Source organism: Heterodontus francisci, chromosome 7 (assembly GCF_036365525.1).
Source record: "Heterodontus francisci isolate sHetFra1 chromosome 7, sHetFra1.hap1, whole genome shotgun sequence".
Classification (NCBI taxonomy): domain Eukaryota; kingdom Metazoa; phylum Chordata; class Chondrichthyes; order Heterodontiformes; family Heterodontidae; genus Heterodontus; species Heterodontus francisci.
Window position 1 is genome coordinate 130,865,449 of NC_090377.1, and position 21,237 is coordinate 130,886,685.

At 44.5% G+C, this 21,237-nt stretch overlaps 1 protein-coding gene across 3 annotated transcripts in view; it reads right to left on the bottom strand.

Annotated features, from left to right (window-relative positions):
• The window catches only part of LOC137372321 (aldehyde oxidase 1-like), a 119,896-nt gene that overhangs the window by 62,074 nt on the left and 36,585 nt on the right, over positions 1–21,237 (bottom strand). For all 3 annotated transcript variants that reach the window (XM_068036160.1, XM_068036159.1, XM_068036158.1), the window contains 8 exons: positions 16,783–16,875; positions 14,880–15,031; positions 12,425–12,518; positions 10,428–10,537; positions 6,854–7,038; positions 3,949–4,123; positions 2,073–2,162; positions 265–434 (listed from right to left, as the gene is read on the bottom strand). In XM_068036160.1, the coding sequence (XP_067892261.1) occupies positions 265–434; positions 2,073–2,162; positions 3,949–4,123; positions 6,854–7,038; positions 10,428–10,537; positions 12,425–12,518; positions 14,880–15,031; positions 16,783–16,875 (1,069 nt within the window). The remainder of the gene's footprint in view (positions 1–264; positions 435–2,072; positions 2,163–3,948; positions 4,124–6,853; positions 7,039–10,427; positions 10,538–12,424; positions 12,519–14,879; positions 15,032–16,782; positions 16,876–21,237) is intronic.

The following is a 21,237-nucleotide window of genomic DNA, read 5'->3' on the forward strand; positions in this document are numbered from 1 at the left end:
TGACTGGATTGATTGACAGAGAGCCAGCATGGGCTGAATGGCCTCCCTCTGTGGTGTAATGATTCTATGACTCTGCAGCTCTATGGCTTGGTATGGTTGGGGGATATGGTGAGGAGGTGGAGTTCGGAATTGTGGTGAGAAGGGGCTATAGGTGATCTATGAAAAGACAATAGATTAGTTGGGCCTTACAGCTTTCCTCTATTCCTATAAATGTTCCTGTTCTTATGTAAATACAGACTTGTCAGTTTTTCCAGAAACACTTACACAATCTTTGCATGAGCTCTGGTGCTGGTGACCAATGCCAAGAACAGCTCCCCCTCCTGGCTTGGTATATCATCGCAGTAGACGGCCTCTCCAGTCGCATGCTTGATCGCAGACAGGTGCGTCACAGGATGCCCAACTGGATCCCCAGGAAACTGATCCCCAGCAACTTCCTGTACACAAAACAAAATTATTGTGAAGTATCTCTTGTTGCACAAATCCAAGAATGTCCTAGATTAAATACCTGGACTTTTCCTTGCCTCATATCTGGGTCAGTTGTAGATGATTGCCAAGATCAGCTAACAACTCTATTATTGTATCTTGCGACCACCAAAATGGTAAAAGGTGAATTAGATGATCCTCAGTCTTTTTTTGTCTAGCAATTCTGATGTTAAAATCTGGATTCCACAACCTATAGGACAACACTGCATTGTGGGAAAGCAGTATCGGACATCATTCTGCATTCTGGGACAGTGCATGATGGCATTACGATCAGTCACATTGGTTATTTGTAATGAGCTTGTAGACCTCCTTCTCTTCTGGTAGGAGGGTGTTTTCCTCATACATTGTTCCATTGTACATTAGCAAACTGACAAGACCATTGACTCCAGGTTCTCTTCATGAGTTTTATAATAGTGTACAAGGGTCTCAACTAAGAGATCATTGCAGCTGCAAAAATATTGTTGCTCTGGTTAAAAACTGGTTAGTCATTTACTTCAAGGGGTCCCGGTTATAGTCCAGAGTTCTTATTTACTCAACATCTCAGGGATAACGAGGGTAAACAGTTCACAAATTCCGAGCATTGGTCTGAGACTTGGATGTCAAAAGGAAAAAATGAACTTGAATTTATAAAGTGCCATTCAGCCTCAGGACATTCCAAAGTGCTTCACAAATACTTCTGAAGTGGAAAATTCCTCCCACTCTGGTTCCAATAAAAATACCATTGACATTACAGGACCCCGATTTGCATCAATCCATGAGGTTCCTGCGCCCCACACCCCAAACCTCTACTTTAGGTATCCACCTCATGCACCAGTGAAAACCTGAAGGTCGATATCTGAGACGGCGGGACTGGGTGGAGTGCCAAGAGAGTAAGGAACCTGCTGGTTTTTAACAGCTTGGCTTCTGCCAGGCAGAGAGCGTTAAAATAGAGGTTGGTGGCACTCATCTCACATAAAACTCACCTCAGTCGTCTGGGTTTGGATTTGAACCCCAACCTCACTGCACTGAACCATCCTCCCCCATCCCCCAGCAACCCCACCTCCCCCACCCACCGCATTCTGTTCTTCATGTTAGTAAGAAAAGAGCAAGTTCTAAAAGCAAAAGCCTTTTTTACTTCCTTTTTTTTTTACACAGTAAGGATCGTGAAGCAGCTTAGTCTGACTGTCAGATGTGTTAATCCAAACAAAAAGAAGTTGACTACTATAGGGTAACTGAAGTCATTTCTCAGAGCTCATTCTCAAATAAATTATATTGGTTAATAATTAGTCCTGTTGGTGAATACAGCCAGCTCATTGTATTAAAGTGCAGTCTTCTCCCCCACTCCCAAGACTATAGCCCCAAAATTAACCAAACAAACACAGCAGAATCAGAACTTGTCCCAGTTAGAGGTCCCTTTTGCACCTGCCCCAACTTTACTCCCCATTGAAACATCTGACTCGAGTCCCCACCCCTCCCCCACGCCATCTCAGTCCCAGAAAGCGGGTTGGGAACAAATCACAGTGGGTTGGTGGGGGGGGTGGCGGTGTGGAGAGGTGGAGTGATGGAGCTTTATTTTAATTCAAGAGAAACACTGACTAGGATCAACAGACCTGGAATCGCTGGAGGCCCCGAGGCAGCTCAACCAGAAGTGGAATTGTCGCACTGCGGTGTCGCTCTGGGATGTCTGTGCCAATTGAATCCTAAATGGGAAATGAAAAGGAGACATTAATTAAGCCAAGCAGAGAGTTGTGAGCCTCTGGATTACATTAGGGGAGATGGTGGCATTGTGATATTGTCACTGAACTAGTAATCCAGTAATCCAAGCTAATGCCCTGGTGACATGGGTTTAAATCCCACCATGGTAGCTATTGGAATGTAAATTCAATTTATTAATTTTAAAAATTTGGGATTGAAAGCTAGTTGTGCCAGGAAACTATCATCAATTGTTGTAAAATCCATCTGGTTCACTAATGTCCTTAAGGAAAGGAAATCTACTGTCCTTACCAGGTCTGGCCTACATTTGACTCCAGACCCACAGCAATGTGGTTGACTCTTAACTGTCCTCTGAAATGGCCCAGCAAACCACTCAGTTGTCAAGGGCACTTAGGGATGGGCAATAAGTGCTGGCCTCACCAGTGATGCCCACGTCCCATGAAAGAATTTTCTAAAAATTGCCAAATGATGTGATGGGTGTTGTCTCTCTGTGTTGCCTTCAAGAGGGAATTGACTGGGGCACAGATCACATCATATTGAAGATAAGTGTATTGGACCCATGTAATCTCCTGGACTGGTTTTTACTGAGGAGGTTGGAGAGGAATTTTCCAGAGTATTTTTTCCCTTATTGGCCCTGGGTTTTGCTCTGTTCTTTTGCCTCTCCCAGGAGATTACATGACTGAAGCATTTAGTCATGATATTCCGGCCATCGTGAAGCGTGGGGCAGGCTTGACAGACCGGCTAGTCCTTTTCCTGCCCTTCAATTTTACATGCTTGTATGAATATATGTTTATATGTACTCATGTACATGCAGGCCTTTCCCACCTTCCCATTTGACAGGGCCCCTTTCGGCATGAGCCAACCCAATATGACAGGCACAGACCCACCAAGAGACCCCTCCCCACCCCAGGGCTCTTACTGTCCAAACTGCCTTGGAAATGCCCGAGGTGCCTAATGCTGCAAAAAATCAAAGTACTTTTGAAATGATTTATTTCAGCCTCTTTCTTCCTGCATACTCTGTCACTCAGGTCTCTCAAACTAACATAACAAAGTCCAAAACTAATGCAACATGTTAGAGTTTTGAAACAAGCCCAAAATCAGAGATTGCACAAATGTTCCACCCACAGAGTTTAGGTATTTCTAACTCCAACTGGTTGCAACATTCAGTAATAAAACTAGCGTGATGGGTGGGGTGGCGGAGTGGAGTGGATTTTACCCCTATCCTCTTGGCTGAAAGAGGAGAATAGGCTGTTAAAATGCCCCTGGGTTACTTGCCTGCCTGGAGGTGGCCCGGATCCCCCACATACCCAATTCTTCACCAGCTATTCTTGAGCAGACAGCAAAGACACCCGCTTGAACCCCGTGGGGTCCAAATCGGAACATGCAGATCAGGGTCCCGTGACATTAACTACACCCTGTGGCCATTTTGACTTGGGCCTGAAGGGGGAATATGTTCAGCAATCCTGCCAGGCTGAAGCAGGTCTGAAGAGGATCGGGACATAGGAGGTTGTCTCGTTGATAACTTTCCTTTGTGGGACCCAGGAGGTGAAGGAAAGGTCCTTCTGAGACCCATAAGGATTACTTAGGCTTCCTGTGCTTTGGACTTCCTCTAATCCCAACCCTCATCATTCCTAACCTCAAGACCCACCCAGAACCCCTTCACCACACCTCTCCATGTAGACAGTCATGGGACGCCCAACTTTCCACCCCCTCCACAGGAGATCATTTCTGTTGTGACGCGGGGATAGCCCATGAATGGAGTGCATTCCTTGCCTCTTTGCCCAACAGTTGACGCAATTTCTGCCAAACTTGCAAGTAGAATTTGAAGAAGAAACTGATGGGCAGCGTCTTTCGGAATTCCACGCTCCCCCCGGGAGCTGAGCCTGGGAGTGAAATATCATCCAGCAGCAGCTCACAAGCCTGTTTCAGCAGATCTTCATCCCAGGCTCTGTTTCAGGAAGGAACGGGTCACAGGTTATGCACTCAACACCTGAATAACTACAACACTCACAGACAAACAGCCATCAACATACAGCTAAACTACACTGATTCTTTGTTGAATATGCGCGGCAGCAATTCACCAAGGCTTCTTAAGTTGCACATTCCAAACCTGCAACTTCAACCATCTATAAAGAAAAGGGCAGCAGTAGCATGGGAACACCACCACCTCCAAGTTCCCCTCCAAGTCACACAACATCCTGAATTTAACTATATCGCTGTTCCTTCACTGTCGCTGGGTCAAAATCCTGGAACTCCCTCCCTAACAGCACTGTATCTACACCACACACAGACTGCAATGGTTCAAGGTGGCTCACCACCACTTTCTCAAGGGTAATAAATGCTGGCCTTGTCAGCAATGCCAATATCCTGAGAGTGTCTTAAAAATACACCATACATACACACAGCCAGAAGTGCAAGATGTGGAAATACCCAGGTATCATGTTTTCGCATTATTTTCTGACCATATTTTTTTCCACAGGTAGGATTTGTGTTACTGGTCGTTTTTACTGTTGAGGGTATATTTGTTTTTACAAGCAAAGCATATTCATGCATATTAGAACAACTTGACGATAGGTAATTGATATGCTAATTGTAATGCGTCTCCCCAAATACTGGGAACAAGGAGCAATATGTTAGCTTGTCGCAGTAATCAAAATAAATGTCTGACGGAACCAGGAATTAAAATCGAGCTCAGTGGAGAAAAGAACGAGGATTTGTTCAGTAAGAAGGCTAAAGAGTCCTACTGGCCTCTCCTTAGGCGGTCATAAGAGACCTTGCCAGATTGCAGAAACAGAACGAACACAATAATTGTAAATGAAGAAATAGTCTACAAGGGACCTGATCAGGATTCAGCTGCAGACTCCGCATATTAGTCCAACAGCCTCAAGGCTTCGATGGGGAAATAGCTGCGGATTGGCGTGGACTGGGGAAGACAGTTGCCTAGGGAGAGGTGAAAGGGCTTTAATACAAGCTAAGGATTTTGTGACAGGGAGAGCAGGGAGGGGGCACAACTCAGGATCAGAGTCATGTCTGAGTACTCATTGGCACCGCAGTCAAGTTGCATTCTCTGCTTAAAGGTCGTGTTTGTTTATATTTGGTTTTGGGTTATAATAAAATTGAGTAAAATAGAACAATCCTATGTTAGCACTTCTTTTTTCTGACATTACTTGTCTACGAGAAGACCGCTATGTTTACGTTGGGTTGCTGGATGTAGTATGTATATCTGATTTATCTCAGAGCAATGCAGATATCACACTTGTATTAAATCACCAACCGGTTTATTTACAGCTCTTTAAAATATAATAGTTCTTACACAATCTCAGTACAATGTCTCCTAAGAGCAGTGTGTTTTCTTTTGTTGTAGAACCTTCTAGTTTCAGTTTTTACTCTTAAGCTCTAACCATAGGCTTAAGCAATCAAACACAGTGAACACAGATCAATGGACAGACTAATACAATCAAACACTATAAAGATTTATCTGGAAGATCATTTCTCTTACCTGCCTCACACAGTTTGACCTTTTGAGCTAGTGTGTGAATGAGATGGTCAGCTGCCATTCCTGGCAGAGGAGGCCCCCCACCTTGTGGGTCTGAGGCCCAAGCCTCATTTAACTTTGGCATGTCAAGCTGTGGGGTACTATAGAGGACCTAAGGGTTGTATCAAAACAGTAACTAAGGAGGTAGGTTGCCAAGTCGGAAGGGGTGGGTCACGACCGTGGAAGGTGACAGTGTCCAGATTATTTTAAGAGCTCTTCCCTAGTCCTCCTCTGGGGTCCACTGAGATAATTGGATACTTGTCTTTGAAGGGGCCTCTTCAGTTTCATCTGTACTGTTCAAGTTCCATGCAGTTTCGACCTAAAATGGCAATCAAGGTCCTGTTTTTGTCACTGGACCCCAATCTCCACGCTGAAAGGGACCTATCACCTGGAAGAGAAGGACATGTTGGACACCCAATGGTAGGCCTCTTTCAAAATCCAGGTCCAGGCTGATTACTCAGGCCATCCTCTGTTTCCCCCAGAGATACTGTAAATCAGCAGGAATGCAATAAAGTTCTGTGTGCATTCAGGGCAAATGGGGTTCTCAGTCTCCCACTTTCCGTTAAGGACATTTCAGGTCTGTGACTGATAGAAGCCCAATGGACCAAATGCTTTCCTTTTGAGAGGCAGTCTTTGGCTTAGGAGTAGCATTCCCACCTCCGAGCCCGAATGTTTAGGGTCTGAGTCTCTCGACAAGCTCAACAAGCACTGACTGGAATATGGTGTTTAAATACTGGGTTGGCATTCATTTGTGGATGGAGAGCCCTCTGGTTCAGTGGTGACCTCTGAGACAGAAGGGTTGTGTTCAGGCCCCACTTCAGACAGCCCCAGAGACCGTGGTGGCTCTGAATACTGGATACACACCCAGCAGGGAAGTATATTTGCATTCGATGGGGTGCTGGTGGACCTTGTCCACCATAAAGGCAGATGCAAGTCTTTAGGCCTAGTTGCTGCCCATCTAGGATGAGGCAAAAACTGTGAAGAAGGCAACAAGAAACCAGCACAGCCACGCTTCCCTAGTAAATTGGTCAAGAATCTCAGCGCAACAGAACACAACAGGGAGATAGACTTACCTTGTGGTTTGTCCTTGACCAGGGTTTTCCAGCTGAACTTGCTGAGTATTCCAACTGTTTACAGACTTACCGGTTGATCAGCTCCTCAGAGCATTTCTTGGCATAGACAGTAGTGGGGCCCACCCCTCCGAAGAACATTCTCAGCTCCTCAATGACCCTCGTCTCCTCTTTGAACATGACCTGCATTCCCGAATTCACAATGGAGAAGGCATTTTCACGACGTGAGGCCTGGCGAAATGCCGACACAAATTGCCACTGCAACAAGGAAAGATGATAGCCAACTTCATTCGTGGGGTTTTGCTGTATTTCATAGAATGATGCAGCACAGGAGGCGGCCATTCGGTCCACTGTGCCTGTGCCAACTCTTGGGAAGAGCTATCCAAGTAGTCCCACTCCCCTATTCTATTCCCACAGCCTTGTAAATTTTTCCTTTTCAAGTACTTATCCAATTCCCTTTTGAAAGTTACTATTGACTGCTTTCACCGCCTTTTCAGGTGGGGTAGTCGAGACAGTGAGAAAAGAAACCCTCATGTCACCTCTGATTCTTTTGCTAATTATCTTGAATCTGCATCCTCTGGTTTACAGGCCTCCTGCCAGTGGAAACAGTTTCTTACTATCTACTCTATCGAAATCCCTCATGATCTTGAGCACCTTTATTAAATCTCCCCTTAACCTTCTCTGCTCTAAAGAGAACAACCCTAGCTTCTCCAGTCTCTCTACATTCCAAAAGAGTGAGGCCCAGAATTTGCCACAATGCTCCAACTGAGGCTTAGCCAGTGATTTGTGAAGGTTTAATATTTCTCCTCCCTCCCATCTTCTTCCTGAAAGGATTGGCTAATTTTGGATTACAGTTGGAACTCACCATATGGTCATTCTTCATGTGTGAACCTGACCATTGGGTGCCGGCTTGTTGCTCAACTTGGGAAGAGGTAATATATTTTTCCTGATTGTACTCCTGTGAAGCACCTTGGGACATGTTACTACATTAAAGGTGCTACATAAATGCAAGCGTTGTTGTTGAAGGACCAAGGCCTATCAAGCTCCACACACTGTGGTTGAAACAAAACCAGCTAGATCCAGTCAGTCTTTCTTGGCATCAATGATCTGCTCATTCATAAAACAACCATTCAATTTTGGACCCAAACATTGACTTTGTATAAGTAGCACACACATGAGCAGAGACACCCAAGGCTGATCTAAAATTGAGCTTGGGCCTCATCTGAATATTCTAGGCAAGTGCACTGGCGCCTGCCGCGCCTCCACAGGCAGCTCGCCCTACTCCAGGATCATGGGGATGGGGGCCATCACGAAGACTGTGGGATGGAAGGGAGCACTGTTTTAAAGAAATTAAAAGTAATCCTCCTGTAGTTGGCAGCCCAGGAGATTGCTGGAGAATCTTGGGCATGATGGGACCAACCCCAGCCCCAGCCCCACTCAGCAGTAACTACTTTTGTAAAGGGGTCCTTCAACAAGCATTAGGCACCCCCCCATCCACCCCGCCATTCCCTCACCCCACCTCTTCTCAGGATCCCTAAGAAATGAGCCTGACAATTTAGCAGCAGGACAAGTGCCTGTGCAAATTGGGTGCAGGCCACCTCATTGCGAAATTGGCAACCTTTGCACTCATTTTACAAAATATGGGTGCAACGCATACCAATTGTCTTTTTCAATTCTTCAGAAACAGACCCTTTCAAGCAACTCGCTTTGTCTCAATATCTTGAATGGCGCTCCCGCCTTTTACTTCATTACTAATAATGCTTTCAAGAAGGTCCATTTTCTCTTTCACGCCAGATACTACTCGATAACTCTTCATAAAGCCTAGGCCCATCCAAGAATTGAATTCTGCTCCCGTACCAGGGCACCCTCTTCCGATTCCTCTCTCACTTGGACAGCTTCAGGGAAAAGCTAAATGCCTCCCCTGGGATCAAATCCCACCATGGTAACAGGGCTCATACTCCACTCCCTGGGATTGGACCATGCCCCCCCAACCTGCAAGATCGGACCACCAACCTTTGCCCAGGGATCAGACATCCTCAGGAACAGGGATCGGACCAAACCTCACACTCCAACTACTGCTGCAGCAGGTTTCTTACCTGCTCCTGCAGCTGTGCCCTGCTCCAGAGTGTTCCCTGCCCAACAGGGAGCCAAGCCTGTCAATCAGGCTGACATCTGGGCAGGGATCCTGTAAAAAAAAAGATGCACACACTCCACAACATGAGAGGAAACACTGGTTTCCTGAACAAAACTCCTCCCCACCCATCTGGATATTGTAGTCTCTGTTTCCAGGATGTTGAAACTATGGAAGTCTTCATCTTCCTCAGTCTCCCATTTCCCTACAATCCTCATACTTTTAAAAGCCAACCTTAGCATTACCTATCTACTTTTTCAATTATCTCATCTTTTCAACCTTGACCCAATTCCCACTAAACTGCTGACCCCTTCCTGGACCCCATACTGACCTGGCAATTGTAAATAGACCTTTTCCCTCTTGTACTGCCTTCCTCCCTTTCAAAACCACCTTTTTCACCCTTTCCTCAGAAAATCCACCCTTGACCTCTCTGTCCTTGCAAACTACCACCCATCTCTTACCTCCCTTTCCTCTCTAAAGTCCTTGAACATGTTGTTGCCTCCCAAATCTGTTCCCATCTTTCCCTCAACTCCCTGTTTGAACCCCTCTAAATGGGTTTCCATCTCTGCCACAGCACTAAAATGGCCTGAACCAAAGTGACTATCACAGTGGTAAACTATCTTCCCTCTTCCTTCTGTCCAAATGACCAAAGCCATTGTCTTCATCCCCAGCTGCAATTTCTGTTCCCTGGCCAATAATTCCAGTTCCCTCCCCTGGCATGTGGCGGAACCAGACTATTTCCAACCTCGGTTTTCTATTTGACTCTCAGCTGAGTTTCTGACCCTACATTCTATCCATCACAAAGACTGCTGACTACCACCTCCGTTCTATCATCTATCTCTGCCCCTGCTCCAACGAATCTTGTGCTGAAACTCTTACCCATGCTTTTGACATCTGCAGACCTAACTATTCCAATGCTCTCCTAGCCAGCTTTCCATTTTTCACCCTCTGTAAATTTGAGCTCCTTCAAAACTTTGCTGCCTGCATCCTAACCCAGACCAAGCCCCATTCACTCATCACCCTTGTGTTCACTACATTGACAGCTCTTCAACTCTCCAAGAACTCTGGCACTGGCCTTTTATGCATTCCACAATCATCAGTGACCATGCCTTCAGCCATCTAGAGGCTTTGCTCTGGAATTCCATGCCTTTCTGCCTTCTACCTCTACTCCTTTAAGACCCTACTTAAAACCTATTTCTTTGACTAAGCTTTTAGTCACTCCTCCTAATATCTCAATTTTTGTCTGATTAGGGCTCTGTGAAATGCCTTGGGGTATTTTTCAATGTTAAATGTGCTATATAAATGCAAGTTTTGTTAGTGTCTTTGCTTCCTGGGCTTTAATAACAAAAAATCCGTGCTATTTTCATCATATAATTCTCCCAGTTTATCACAGTTCTTAAATTCCCTCTCACCCACTAAGGAAAAAAATGAGACCCATCCATCACTGGGATGGATTTTCAGGACTGGCTTCCCAATACACTTTCTGATCCCATTGATAACCTCTTCCTAGACCTACCTTTGTAGAATACGGTATGAATACAGACAACAAAACCTCTTCTGGCCTCAATGCTGTTTTACCAAAACCAACAAAGAAATTTTCATCGAAACGAATTTCTCTTCTTCCTCCTGTTGGAAGCAAGAAAGCAAATATTTGTAATATTGTACAATCGTATTCGGCTGCCTTTCCCCAACATTCGAGCAAGTATTCCTGCAAGCTGCAGCTCATTTGGGCTCATTCTTAACCATCAATTGTTGAGCTGTTCACAGTTACAAAACAATCAGAGTCAGTCGACAGCTTCTGGCCTGTGACTAGATAGGAAATGAGCCTCTAAAGCAGTTTCTTACCTGATACAAACCATTTACAAAGAAACCTTCTCCCAACAATAAAGCAGACAATGAAGGTAATGATCAACAGCACCCATACAAAGAGTACTGGGTACAGTTCTGGGCACTGGTAGTTTCATGAGCTGGAGATTGAGATTGTTTAATTTGGAGAAGAGAAGATTGACAGGAGATCTTTAAAGAATTGAAGACCCTCAAGGGAGTAAATAACTTGAACTCTGATGATGACTCTGAATGCCCTTTGATTTTCTGCCCTTGCATTGTCCTATCTGCAACAGAAGCATGTAGGAAAACCAGTTGGCATGAAGAAACAAAAGGCAGACCTTTAAGAGCCTCAGGGCATACCAAAGTGCTTTACAGCCAATTAAGTACTTTTGAAGAGTAGATAAGGTAGGAAATGCAGTAGCCAATTTATAAACTGTTTTAATGATGCTAATTGAGGGATAAATATTAGTCAGGTCACTGGGAAGAACTCACCTACTCTTACATAAAATATACAGCACAGAAAAAGGCCATTCGGCCCAATTAGTCCATGCTGTTCATACACCACATGAGCCATTCCACACTTCGAATAGTTCCATGGGATCCTTTCTCTCCACCTGAGAGAACAGACTGGCCTCGATTTAATTTCTCATCCAAAAAGGCAGCACTTCTGACAGGGTTGCACTCCCTCACTATTGCATTGGAGTGTTAGCCTAGGCTTTATACTCAGGTTGCTGGAATGGAGTTGAACCCTTAACCTCTAAGTTACAGGTAAGAGTGCTACCCACTGAGCCATGGTCAATACTCAAGGCCAGTATAGTGTGCACAAAGCCAGGTCCTGTATATCCCACCACCTAGCAGTTGAATACGGTATTAAATTTCAACCCTCAGGAAGAATGGTGTGGGTATTGTCACCACCTTAATGACTAGTTGTCATGAGGATTGACATGTTTGGGTGATGGATGGCAGGAACATATGGACAGGGCGGTAGGAGGTGGTAGGTTATGTGATGAAACCTCCAGGAATAGAAACCAGAGTTGGCAGTCCTGTAAAAAGATTCAGGTGATCAATCCCAAGGAAATGTGTCTGTACAACTGAAGCAAAGGGGAAGAAGTGATGCTTCAGGTGCACAGAGCCTTACTTAGGCCCCATTTTGGGTATCACACTGAGTTCTGGACACAAACCTCATGGAGGATATATTGGCCTTGGAGGAGGTGCACTATAGAATCACCAGAATATGAACAGGGGTAAAAGGTATGAGGCAAGGTTGCATAAATTTGGTTTGTATTCCCCTGACTATAGAAGATTAAGTGGTGATCTAATGGAGGTGTTATGATTAAAGGAGTTGAGACAGTCCAGAACAAGGGAGCATAATCTTAAAATTAAAGCTCAGCCATTCAACAGTCAGGAAGCACTTCTTCACACAAAGGGTAGAGATAATCTGGAACTGTCTCCCCAAAAGGCTGTTGAGGCTGTGGGTCAACTAAAAAATGACAAAACTGCAACTGATAGATTTTTGTTAGGCAAAGTCATTAAAGGTTACAGAATTAAAGCGGTATATGGAGTTGAGGTACATATCAGACATGATCTAATTGAATGGTGGATCAGGCTCCACAGGCTGAATTACCTCCTCCTGTTCCTACATTTCTATCGCTGTTAAAAAGACAACCCAGAACTCTGAACACCTACCTATTGATGCCAGTTCGAGGATACAGTTGGCAGCTGCTAGAATGGGATTCAGATCAGACGTGGGGGATCCACTTGCAATGTTGCCTCCGAGTGACTGGAATATCAACAGGGAGAATTACAGTGTGCAACATATTTCATATCTTTATCATGCTGTTGGTCTTATATTGTATTGCTTCATATTGTAGCTAAGCCTATAGGCATCTCTAGCCTGCTGAATGCAGACCTCTCACCACAGACCGAGGACTACGTTAACTCTCACCTTCAAAGTCAGTGGATAAAACAGTCCGGGTGGTGTGTATAACGGGCAGCCAATGCACTAACTCCAGTTTACTGCCATCGGTAAAAGTTAAGGTCTACCCCAGAGTCTCCCTATCTCCCAGGAAAACACTTTTTTCTATTTAGGTTGAGGACCCAGCCCCAACCCACCCTCCTGCTGAAGGGTCAAGGTCCATGGTGCAGAACCACAACCAGGGGTTAAAAAGTGTTGGAGACAATTGAGGATAGTCGGCGACTAATAGCTCATTGATAATTAGCTTGGGAGTTAGACTTTTGAAAGTGGGAGGGATGAGAGAAGGGAGGAATTCCACCATTTCAAGGTGAAGAGGGGAATGAGGGGCTGACATACAAATTAGAAGCAGAAGTAAGCCACTCGGCCCTTCGGGCCTGCTCTGCCATTCAGTAAGATCATAGCTGATCAGATTGTAAGCTCGACTCCACATTCCCCCATACCCCTGATAGCCTTTCACCTTATCACCTGATAGATTATCAAGAATCTATCTACCTCGGCAGCTGGTAGAGTTTCAATTTCATTAATAAATCTGGAATTAAAAGATAATCCCAGTAATGGTGACCCTGAAACTACTAGATCGTTGTAAAAACCCATCTGGTTCACTAATGTCCTTTAGAGAAGGAAATCTGCCATCCTTACTTGATCTGGCCTACATGTGACTGCAGACTCACAGCAATGTGGTTGACTCTTAACTGTATTCTGAAATGACCGAGCATGCTATTCAGTTGTACCAAACTGCTACCCTTTGTAAACTTGAGTTCATTCAAAACACTGCTGCCTGTACCCAAACTCAAACATTGTCCCGCTCACCCACATTTTTCAAATCCCTCCAAGCTCCTCCCTATTTCCGTACCCTCCTCCAAGGAGGACGAGCAGACAGCAAACAGTTCCTCACACTCCATCTAGAAGAAGGGTTCAAATCAGAATGTAAAGACTCCTTGAGGGGAAAGAAGTGTTTGGCATTAATAACAGCAAAGCAAGTCTCCAGCAAAAGCGACCACCTTCTAATTAAATAAATTATAATTAATGCAGAATAAACAAAAACAATCCATTTCCACCCAGCCTTGAAATTCTGACAAGAAGAAAATTAAAGGAAATTCAGAGCTGCTTGAACATTTCAGCTTGTTTTATCTGATATCCCGAGATATTTAACCACCCCCCACCCCCTGCTCCCAGCACGCTAATACTAGCTGCTTCCTTCATGGTAGGAAGTGTAGTCTTGGTTACAAATTACATTTTTCCGAGATCAGTGATAATCCTGCTTTAACGACTGGCCAGTAGATTAGGACGGATCAAATTCTGCAGCCCCCACCCCAACCCCCACAACCATGTCCCACAAACAGCAATGAGATAAATGACTCTGTCTCACAATCTGTGTTTTAGTGATGTTGATTGAGGGATACATATTGGCCAGGATACTAGGGAGAATTCACCCGCTCTTCTTCCAATAGTGTCATGGGATCTTTTACATCCATCTGAGAGGTCAGATGGGGCCTCAGTTTAACGTCTCATTTGAAAGACGGCACCTCCAACAGTGCAGCACTCCCTCGCTGCTGTGTTGAGTATGCCAGCCTAAATTATGTGCTCAAGTCTCTACAGTGAGGCTTAAACCCACTCTGACTCTGAAGCTGCTGTGCTACCACTGGGCTAAGCTGTCCAGCAGCTGCTATGAGTTGAAAACTGGTTCCATGAGCATTTGTAACAGTCAGCCTGTATTGTGCATCTTTACTGGATAAAGGGACAGGTAGGTGGGCAACAGCCACATGATTATATTTCACCTGCATGGCTCCCAAGACATGAACCTAATGTGATGGAAGGAATTACATGTTCATTAGCCTGAGTAATGCCTGCTGGGATTTGAATCTCTTTCCATGTTGACTCACAGCAACATCCTCCACTCTGTTTTAACCAGGAGCCTTGATCCCCAAGTCCAGAAAGAAAAATCAAATGAACAAGTCATTAATTTCATAAGTTTTCATCCCTTTAGAATGGGCTTGCCCCAAAAGTGTAATAACAGCACCTAACCTATGACATCATCCAGGCACCTTGCTTAAGAAGCCATTTGAACAAAGTACCAAATTTCCTACTCCAAAGAATGGTGCTGATTACACCCATTGTCATTGTTTAAACTAGTTTCCAACATGCAGTTTATAACTAACTACGCACCGCCACGTTACGAATCTGTTCTCCGCCCAAAAAACAGAGCTGTTCCACAAGTGCTCGGAAGATTTCCGTTTTCTCTGTAGCGATCTCTGCAGTGGCTTTTACCAAGATGTCCTTTACACGGGCTAGACTGCAAGCAGCACCGAGTCTTAGTCCTGCCAAATAAAGAATCAGGGAGGCTGATAAGCATAGGAAATTAAGTCTCAGTCATGAGTTTCTTGAGAGTTTTACTGGGGAAAAGTAGCAGTGGCAGTTTCCCATTGCTTTCCTCACATTTTTTAGTTCAGAGCATCTTCTCCTAAGTGGGCTGCAACCAAGGCTAAAGAGCCCCACCTAACCTTTATGATTGGGGAGATGACCATTCGCACCCAATGCAAATACCCCCAGTGGACGTCAACCCAGTACTCAGAGGTGGGTTCCTGGTCTTCACTCAGTGTGGGGCTCAAACCTCTCACCTTTTGACTCAAGAGGTGAGAGTGCAACCACTTATTACCCATAAGCCTTAACCATCTTTAAAAGCCTCACATGTGGAACTTCACCAAATGCCTTTTCAAAATTCAGTGGTAGATTTCTATTCAGTGATTAGCCCTCATCATTAGTTACTTGCTCAATAAATTCCAGCAGATTAGTAAGATATCATGTACTGCACATTACAGCATATGTGTTCTTTAGCTGAACATTCAGAACATTGCGTGGGATGCGAACAGCTTATGATGCCACTCATATTTCACCCCAGACAGTCTCATGTGGGGAAAGACATTACCTGGTGTAGAACTGAGTCATAAAGATCAGTAGCTCCTAGGACTGATTCCTGGTCTGTATTCAGGTTGGTAATCTCAACTTGGATGTCAGTAGATAGGTGGCAATAGTTGGGTGGAAGTAGTTGTGGTGGCTGTAGTTGGATTGGCAGTTATTGGGGTAGCACTAGTTGGAGCTGCAGTAGTTGGAGTGCAGTAGTTGGAGTGGAAGTTAGTGGGGTGGCAGTAGTTGAAGTGGCAGTAGTTGGAGTGAGAGTAGTGGTGGTGGCAGTATTTGTGGTGGCTGGAGTTGTGGTGCCGGAGTTTGACGGGCAATAGTTGGGGTGGCAATAGTTGGAGTGGCAATAGTTAAAGTGGCAATAGTTGAAGTGGCAATAGTTGGAGTGGCAATAGTTAGATGACAGTAGATGTGGTGGCAGTAATCGAGTACAAATAATTGGAGTGGCAGCAGTTGGGGTGACAGTAATTGAGGTGACAGTAGTTGGGATGGCAGGAGTAGGGGAGGCAGTTTTTGTGGTTGCACTAGTTGGGTGGCAGTAGTTGGGTAGTTGGGTGACAGAATTTGGAGTGGCAGTAGTTGGGGTGGCAGGAGTAGTGGAGGCAGTTTTTGTGGCGGCAGTAGTTGAGGTGGCAGTAGTTGTGTGACAGTAGTTAGATGACAGTAGTTGAGGTGGCAGCAGCTGGGTGACAGTAGTTTGGTGACAGTAGTTAGACGACAGTAGTTAGATGACAGTAGTTGTGGTGACAGTAGTTGAAGTGGCAGAGATTGGGTGACAGTAGTTGAGGTGGCAGTAGATGGTTGGCAGGAGTAGGGGAGGCAGTTTTTGTTTTGGCAGTAATTGTGTGGTAGTAGTTGGAATGGCAGTAGTTGGATGGCAGTAGTTGGGGTGTTATAATTGGCATCAGAAGGTGGTTGAATTCCTAATTGGCGTTCCTGCTGGAAAATATACATGAGTAGATCATATGGGATGGTGGTGCCCCATATGGTAGAATAACCTTCAGTCTTCATTATCCAGGCACACAGTTGAAGAGCTGCAGAGAGTCCTGGTCACGGTGGATCTGTACCTCAGCAAGACTCCCTGCAGGGGTTGAAAAAGGCAGGTCCGGGGGAGGAAGTGTGAATTGGTCAAGAAAAGGAAATAACTCACCCTCATCCGTGTACTGTACAGAGCTGAGTTCAGAAACATTGGCAGGATGGATAATCACTGGGTGAAAGGCACCTTTAAACTTCATATTAGGACCTAGTGGACAACGAAAAAAAGTTAGATGTGACCAGTGATAAGACTAATCTGCCCAGTGCTAACTACAGCCCAGGTTCAAGTCATTGTTGCCTCTCCTTTCAATTCACCTGCACAACGAGATCAGAAAATGCTGGAAATACTCGGCAGGTCAAGCAGCATCTGTGCAGAGAGAAACAGAGTTAATGTTTCAGGTCAATGATCTTTCATCAGAACTAGGAAAAGTTAGAAATGTAATAATGTAGAAATGCTTAGTGCAAGTGAAAGTGGGGAGGGTGGAAAAAGAACAAAAGGGAAGGTCTGTGATAGGGTGAAGACAGGAAAGATTAAATGACAAAAAGGTTGGTAGCGCAAGGCTAAAGGGAATGGTAATGGGACTAGTAAAGAAACAAAAGATGTGTCTAGAGGAGGTCTGAATGGCAGAATGATGAACAGCTGCTTCCCGAAAGCAAAACGAAAAGAAAAATTAGTTAAAAGCAGAACCTGCAAAGAAAAGGAAACCTGTCATTTTAATTCTCCACCTTGCTCCCACTCTGACTTCTGTCACGCACATCAGAAGTGCAATGATACAATGATGGACTAGCTCTGAAGAGTTATGCAAAACTGATATGGTCTTTCAAAAAAATTACCTTTATTTTAAAAAGTAAACAATGGTCTAAAATGGTTGCTGAAGATAAAAGAGAATTAGCCTTTTGTCTACCCAAACTGTCTGACAAAGACAAAGGACAAAACTTCAAAGCTAAGAGGTGTCAATTGAACCCATCTTACACCTATCCTGAAAACATTCCAGAATTGAATGTCTTCTTCTGAAACAAGAAGGTGTGAAGTAGCCACGTCCTGGGCCATTGTGTGATTACCATGGCTAAGAGACGAGAGTATCTCGTAACAGGAGGTGAGATATCAGCATTACTGTAAAAAAGACAGCCAAAAAGAGAGAGCGCAACTTCCTAACAGCTTCAACAGAACCTTCAATCAAGAGAGAAATCTATAATCATCTCAGGTCTGTACCCATCGAGAACTTGATTTGGAAGAGAAGGTTTATCATAAACTTCCCCCCACTAAAAGTCACCTTTTTCCCTTTTCTATTTGTCTGTGTGTGTGTGTGTGTGTGTGCGCGCGCAACCGAATATGTGAGTGGATGCGGTCGCAACAATTTCGGGATAAGGTGTATTGATCAATAAACAATTGACTTTCTGTTTTAAAACCGACAAGAAAGCCTGTCGCTGTCTGTTTATTTGAAAAATAAAACACAAGGTGCGAAACTCTAATACAAAGGCACTTGATGCAGTCAGGTCAGGAGTTGAACATTGGGAACCACCCACGTTGCACCACATGTTCGTAACATTTCTCAATTTTGACCTCCTGCAGTGTTCCAATGAAGTTCAATGTAGACTCGAAGAACAGGGCACTTTACAGTCTTCCAGACTCAGCATTGAATTCAACAATTTCAGACCATAACCTCTGCCCTCATTTTGTTTCCTTTATCTTCTATCTCCACATATGCTGCCTGACCTGCTGAGTATTTCCAGCTTTTTCTGTTTTTATTTAAGATTTCCAGCATCCGCAGTATTTTGCTTTCGCACAATGAGATCATTCGTTTCCTTGCAAACAGGGCAAAACTAGGCACCCATGAGGTGTTGTGAGCGATCAGCTGCAGAGTTACATTCCACCACATCCCTCACTCCTCCAGCACCATCAAGCCAGGAGACTAACCCAAATTCAATGGGGAGTGTAGCCAGCAGCAGCAACAGATCTATCACAGAATGAGGCACCAAACTACTGAAACTCCAACACAGCACTACCAGCATGCTAAACATTAAAGCCAGCAGACTATAGACAGAGCTAATCAATGGATTACAGCCAAGCCCAACTCAGCCTCCTTTTGTGGTCCTTGCCATTACAGATGGAGCCCTGTGTTGGGACATGTGGTAAAGAAGAAGCAGACAGGCATCTGGAAAGTTAGAAAGGCAGACTCCAGTTACATCTGATTTAAAAATTGTCAGGGCACTAACCCTAATGTGGCTTTGGCCATGCACCACGGGAAAGATCTTCCCTCATCCTTTGCATCAAGTATGGATTTACCCGTCCTACATGATGAGGTTTTGTATCACCAGGATAAGGCTCTAATTTGACTTGGGTCACACCTCTATGCCTCAGAAAATAATTAATTTTATTTGTGCATCAAAGTGTGGTGGGATGGGGAGGGGGGTGGGGGGGTGGGTATGCTTCCATTTCTAAAGTCCTCAACACGCTACCTAATTGTAATTAATGGCCAATAATGCTCCGGGATGTCCAGGACCACCTGAACCTGTGTCTCATCTGTTTCTAAATGAAACCAGCTTCTGTCAAACAACAAACAGGCACGTCCCATCTGAATGATGGATCATACAGGCGCAGCAGAAGGAGGGTACCAGTTCATCGTGATAGTTGCGGAGATGTTTAGCTGTTGGATTGAAGCTTTCCCAGTCTGTAAAAATAATGCAGTAACTACAGCTAGAATTTGGTGGGAACAGATCTTTATCAAATGGGGCTTCCTGAAAAGGATAGAGAGTGCTCATGGTTCTCATTTCACAGCATAAATAATGCAACAACTCTGTTGTTTTGTCAGTGTGGAACAACATTTCCCCATCCCCTCTCATCCAGAGTCTACTAGGACAGTAAAGCACTTTCAGCGCTCTATAAAAATGGCACTGAAGGAAGATATCATAAAGGGATTTTATGGCCTGGTATAAAACAGTGACTGGGTCATTGCTCTGCCTGGTGTCTTAATGACCATTCAGGCCACTCCTGTTCACTCCAGTCACAGCTCATTTGAGCTCATGAGGTCAGCAAATGCAGACTGCGCACCCCACTGGGGTCCCACTCCTCATTGCTATTTATCAAACTCATGACCAATTTCTCCAGAACTTCCAACAAATCGTAGCATCCTCCCTGCTACAGACAGCAGAAAATATGTGTGCTGCCCATCTCAATACCATCAGGGATAACTGTCCCACCCATTGCATTAACTATTCAACAGACGTCAAGTAATGCTAAAAAAATATTTTTTAAGGGGGCGGGAGCTGGGAGGCCAATTGGAAAGGTCCATATGATGTTATGGATAAATTGGGAGAAACAAAACTTAATTTTTTTTTGTTAATTCATGGGGTGTGACCGTCGCTGACAAATTGTTTGTCCAGAAACGAGGGAAGGAACCACAATATATTTGGTACTGTGGAGAGCAGTATAACCATACAAAAAAAAGCAAGTGTCAGATAACTAGGTGGAGAATAAATGCTGTGTTTGTTTCTATCCAACAGGGATAAAATGTGGATAATCATTGCATTACTGCTGATCGCCACCAGCGCGTAACATCAACCAGAGAGAATATGGAATTGTGTAACATGCCTAATCGGTCAGGGTAGAACCAGTAATGAAACCATCTGGAGGGTGCAAATACTGGAAAAAGATGAGTTACATTTTTTTTATTCATTTACAGGATGTGGGTGTGACTGGCAAGGTCAGCATTTATTGTCCATCCTTAATTGACCTTGAGACGGTGATGCTAAGCCTGCTAGGTCATTTCAGAGGCCAGTTAAGAGTTAACCACATTGCTGTAGGTCTGGAGTTGCATATAGACCAGACTGGGTAAGGATGGCAGATTCCCTTCCCTAAAGGACATAAGTGAACCAAATGGGTTTTTATAAAAATCTGGTACTTTCACTGTCACCATTAATGATAGCAACTGAAACAAAAATCTTGTATGTTGTATAGGGTAGATTGGAATGTTGGAAGACTCAAAGCTAGGACTGATCCATAAATAATATGAGGAATATCCAAGATATTTGATTAAGAATTGGATAGCACCAAATAAGAGCAGGGAGGTTAAGATGGAGCTGTATAAAATGCTAGTTAGGCCACAGCTGGAGTACTGTGTACAGTTCTGGGCACCACACTTTAGGAAGGATGTGATTGCACTGGAGGGGGTGCAGAGGAGATTCACCAAGATGTTGCCTGGGCTGGAGCATTTCAGCTATGAAGAGAGACTGGAAAGGCTAGGGTTGTTTTCCTTAGAGCAGAGAAGGCTGAGGGGAGACCTGATTGAGGTATACAAAATTATGAGGGACATTGATAGAGTAGATGGGAAGAAACTTTTTCCCTTCGCGGAGGTGTCAATAACCAAGGGGCAATGATTTGCGGTAAGGGGAAGGAGGTTTAGAGGGGATTTGAGGAAAAAAAATTTCACCCAGAGGGTGGTTGGAATCTGGAACACAATGCCTGAAGGGGTGGTAGAGGCAGGAACCCTCACAACATTTAAGAAATTTTTAGATGAGCACTTGAAATGCCATAGCATACAAGGCTATAGGCCAAGTGCAGGAAAATGGG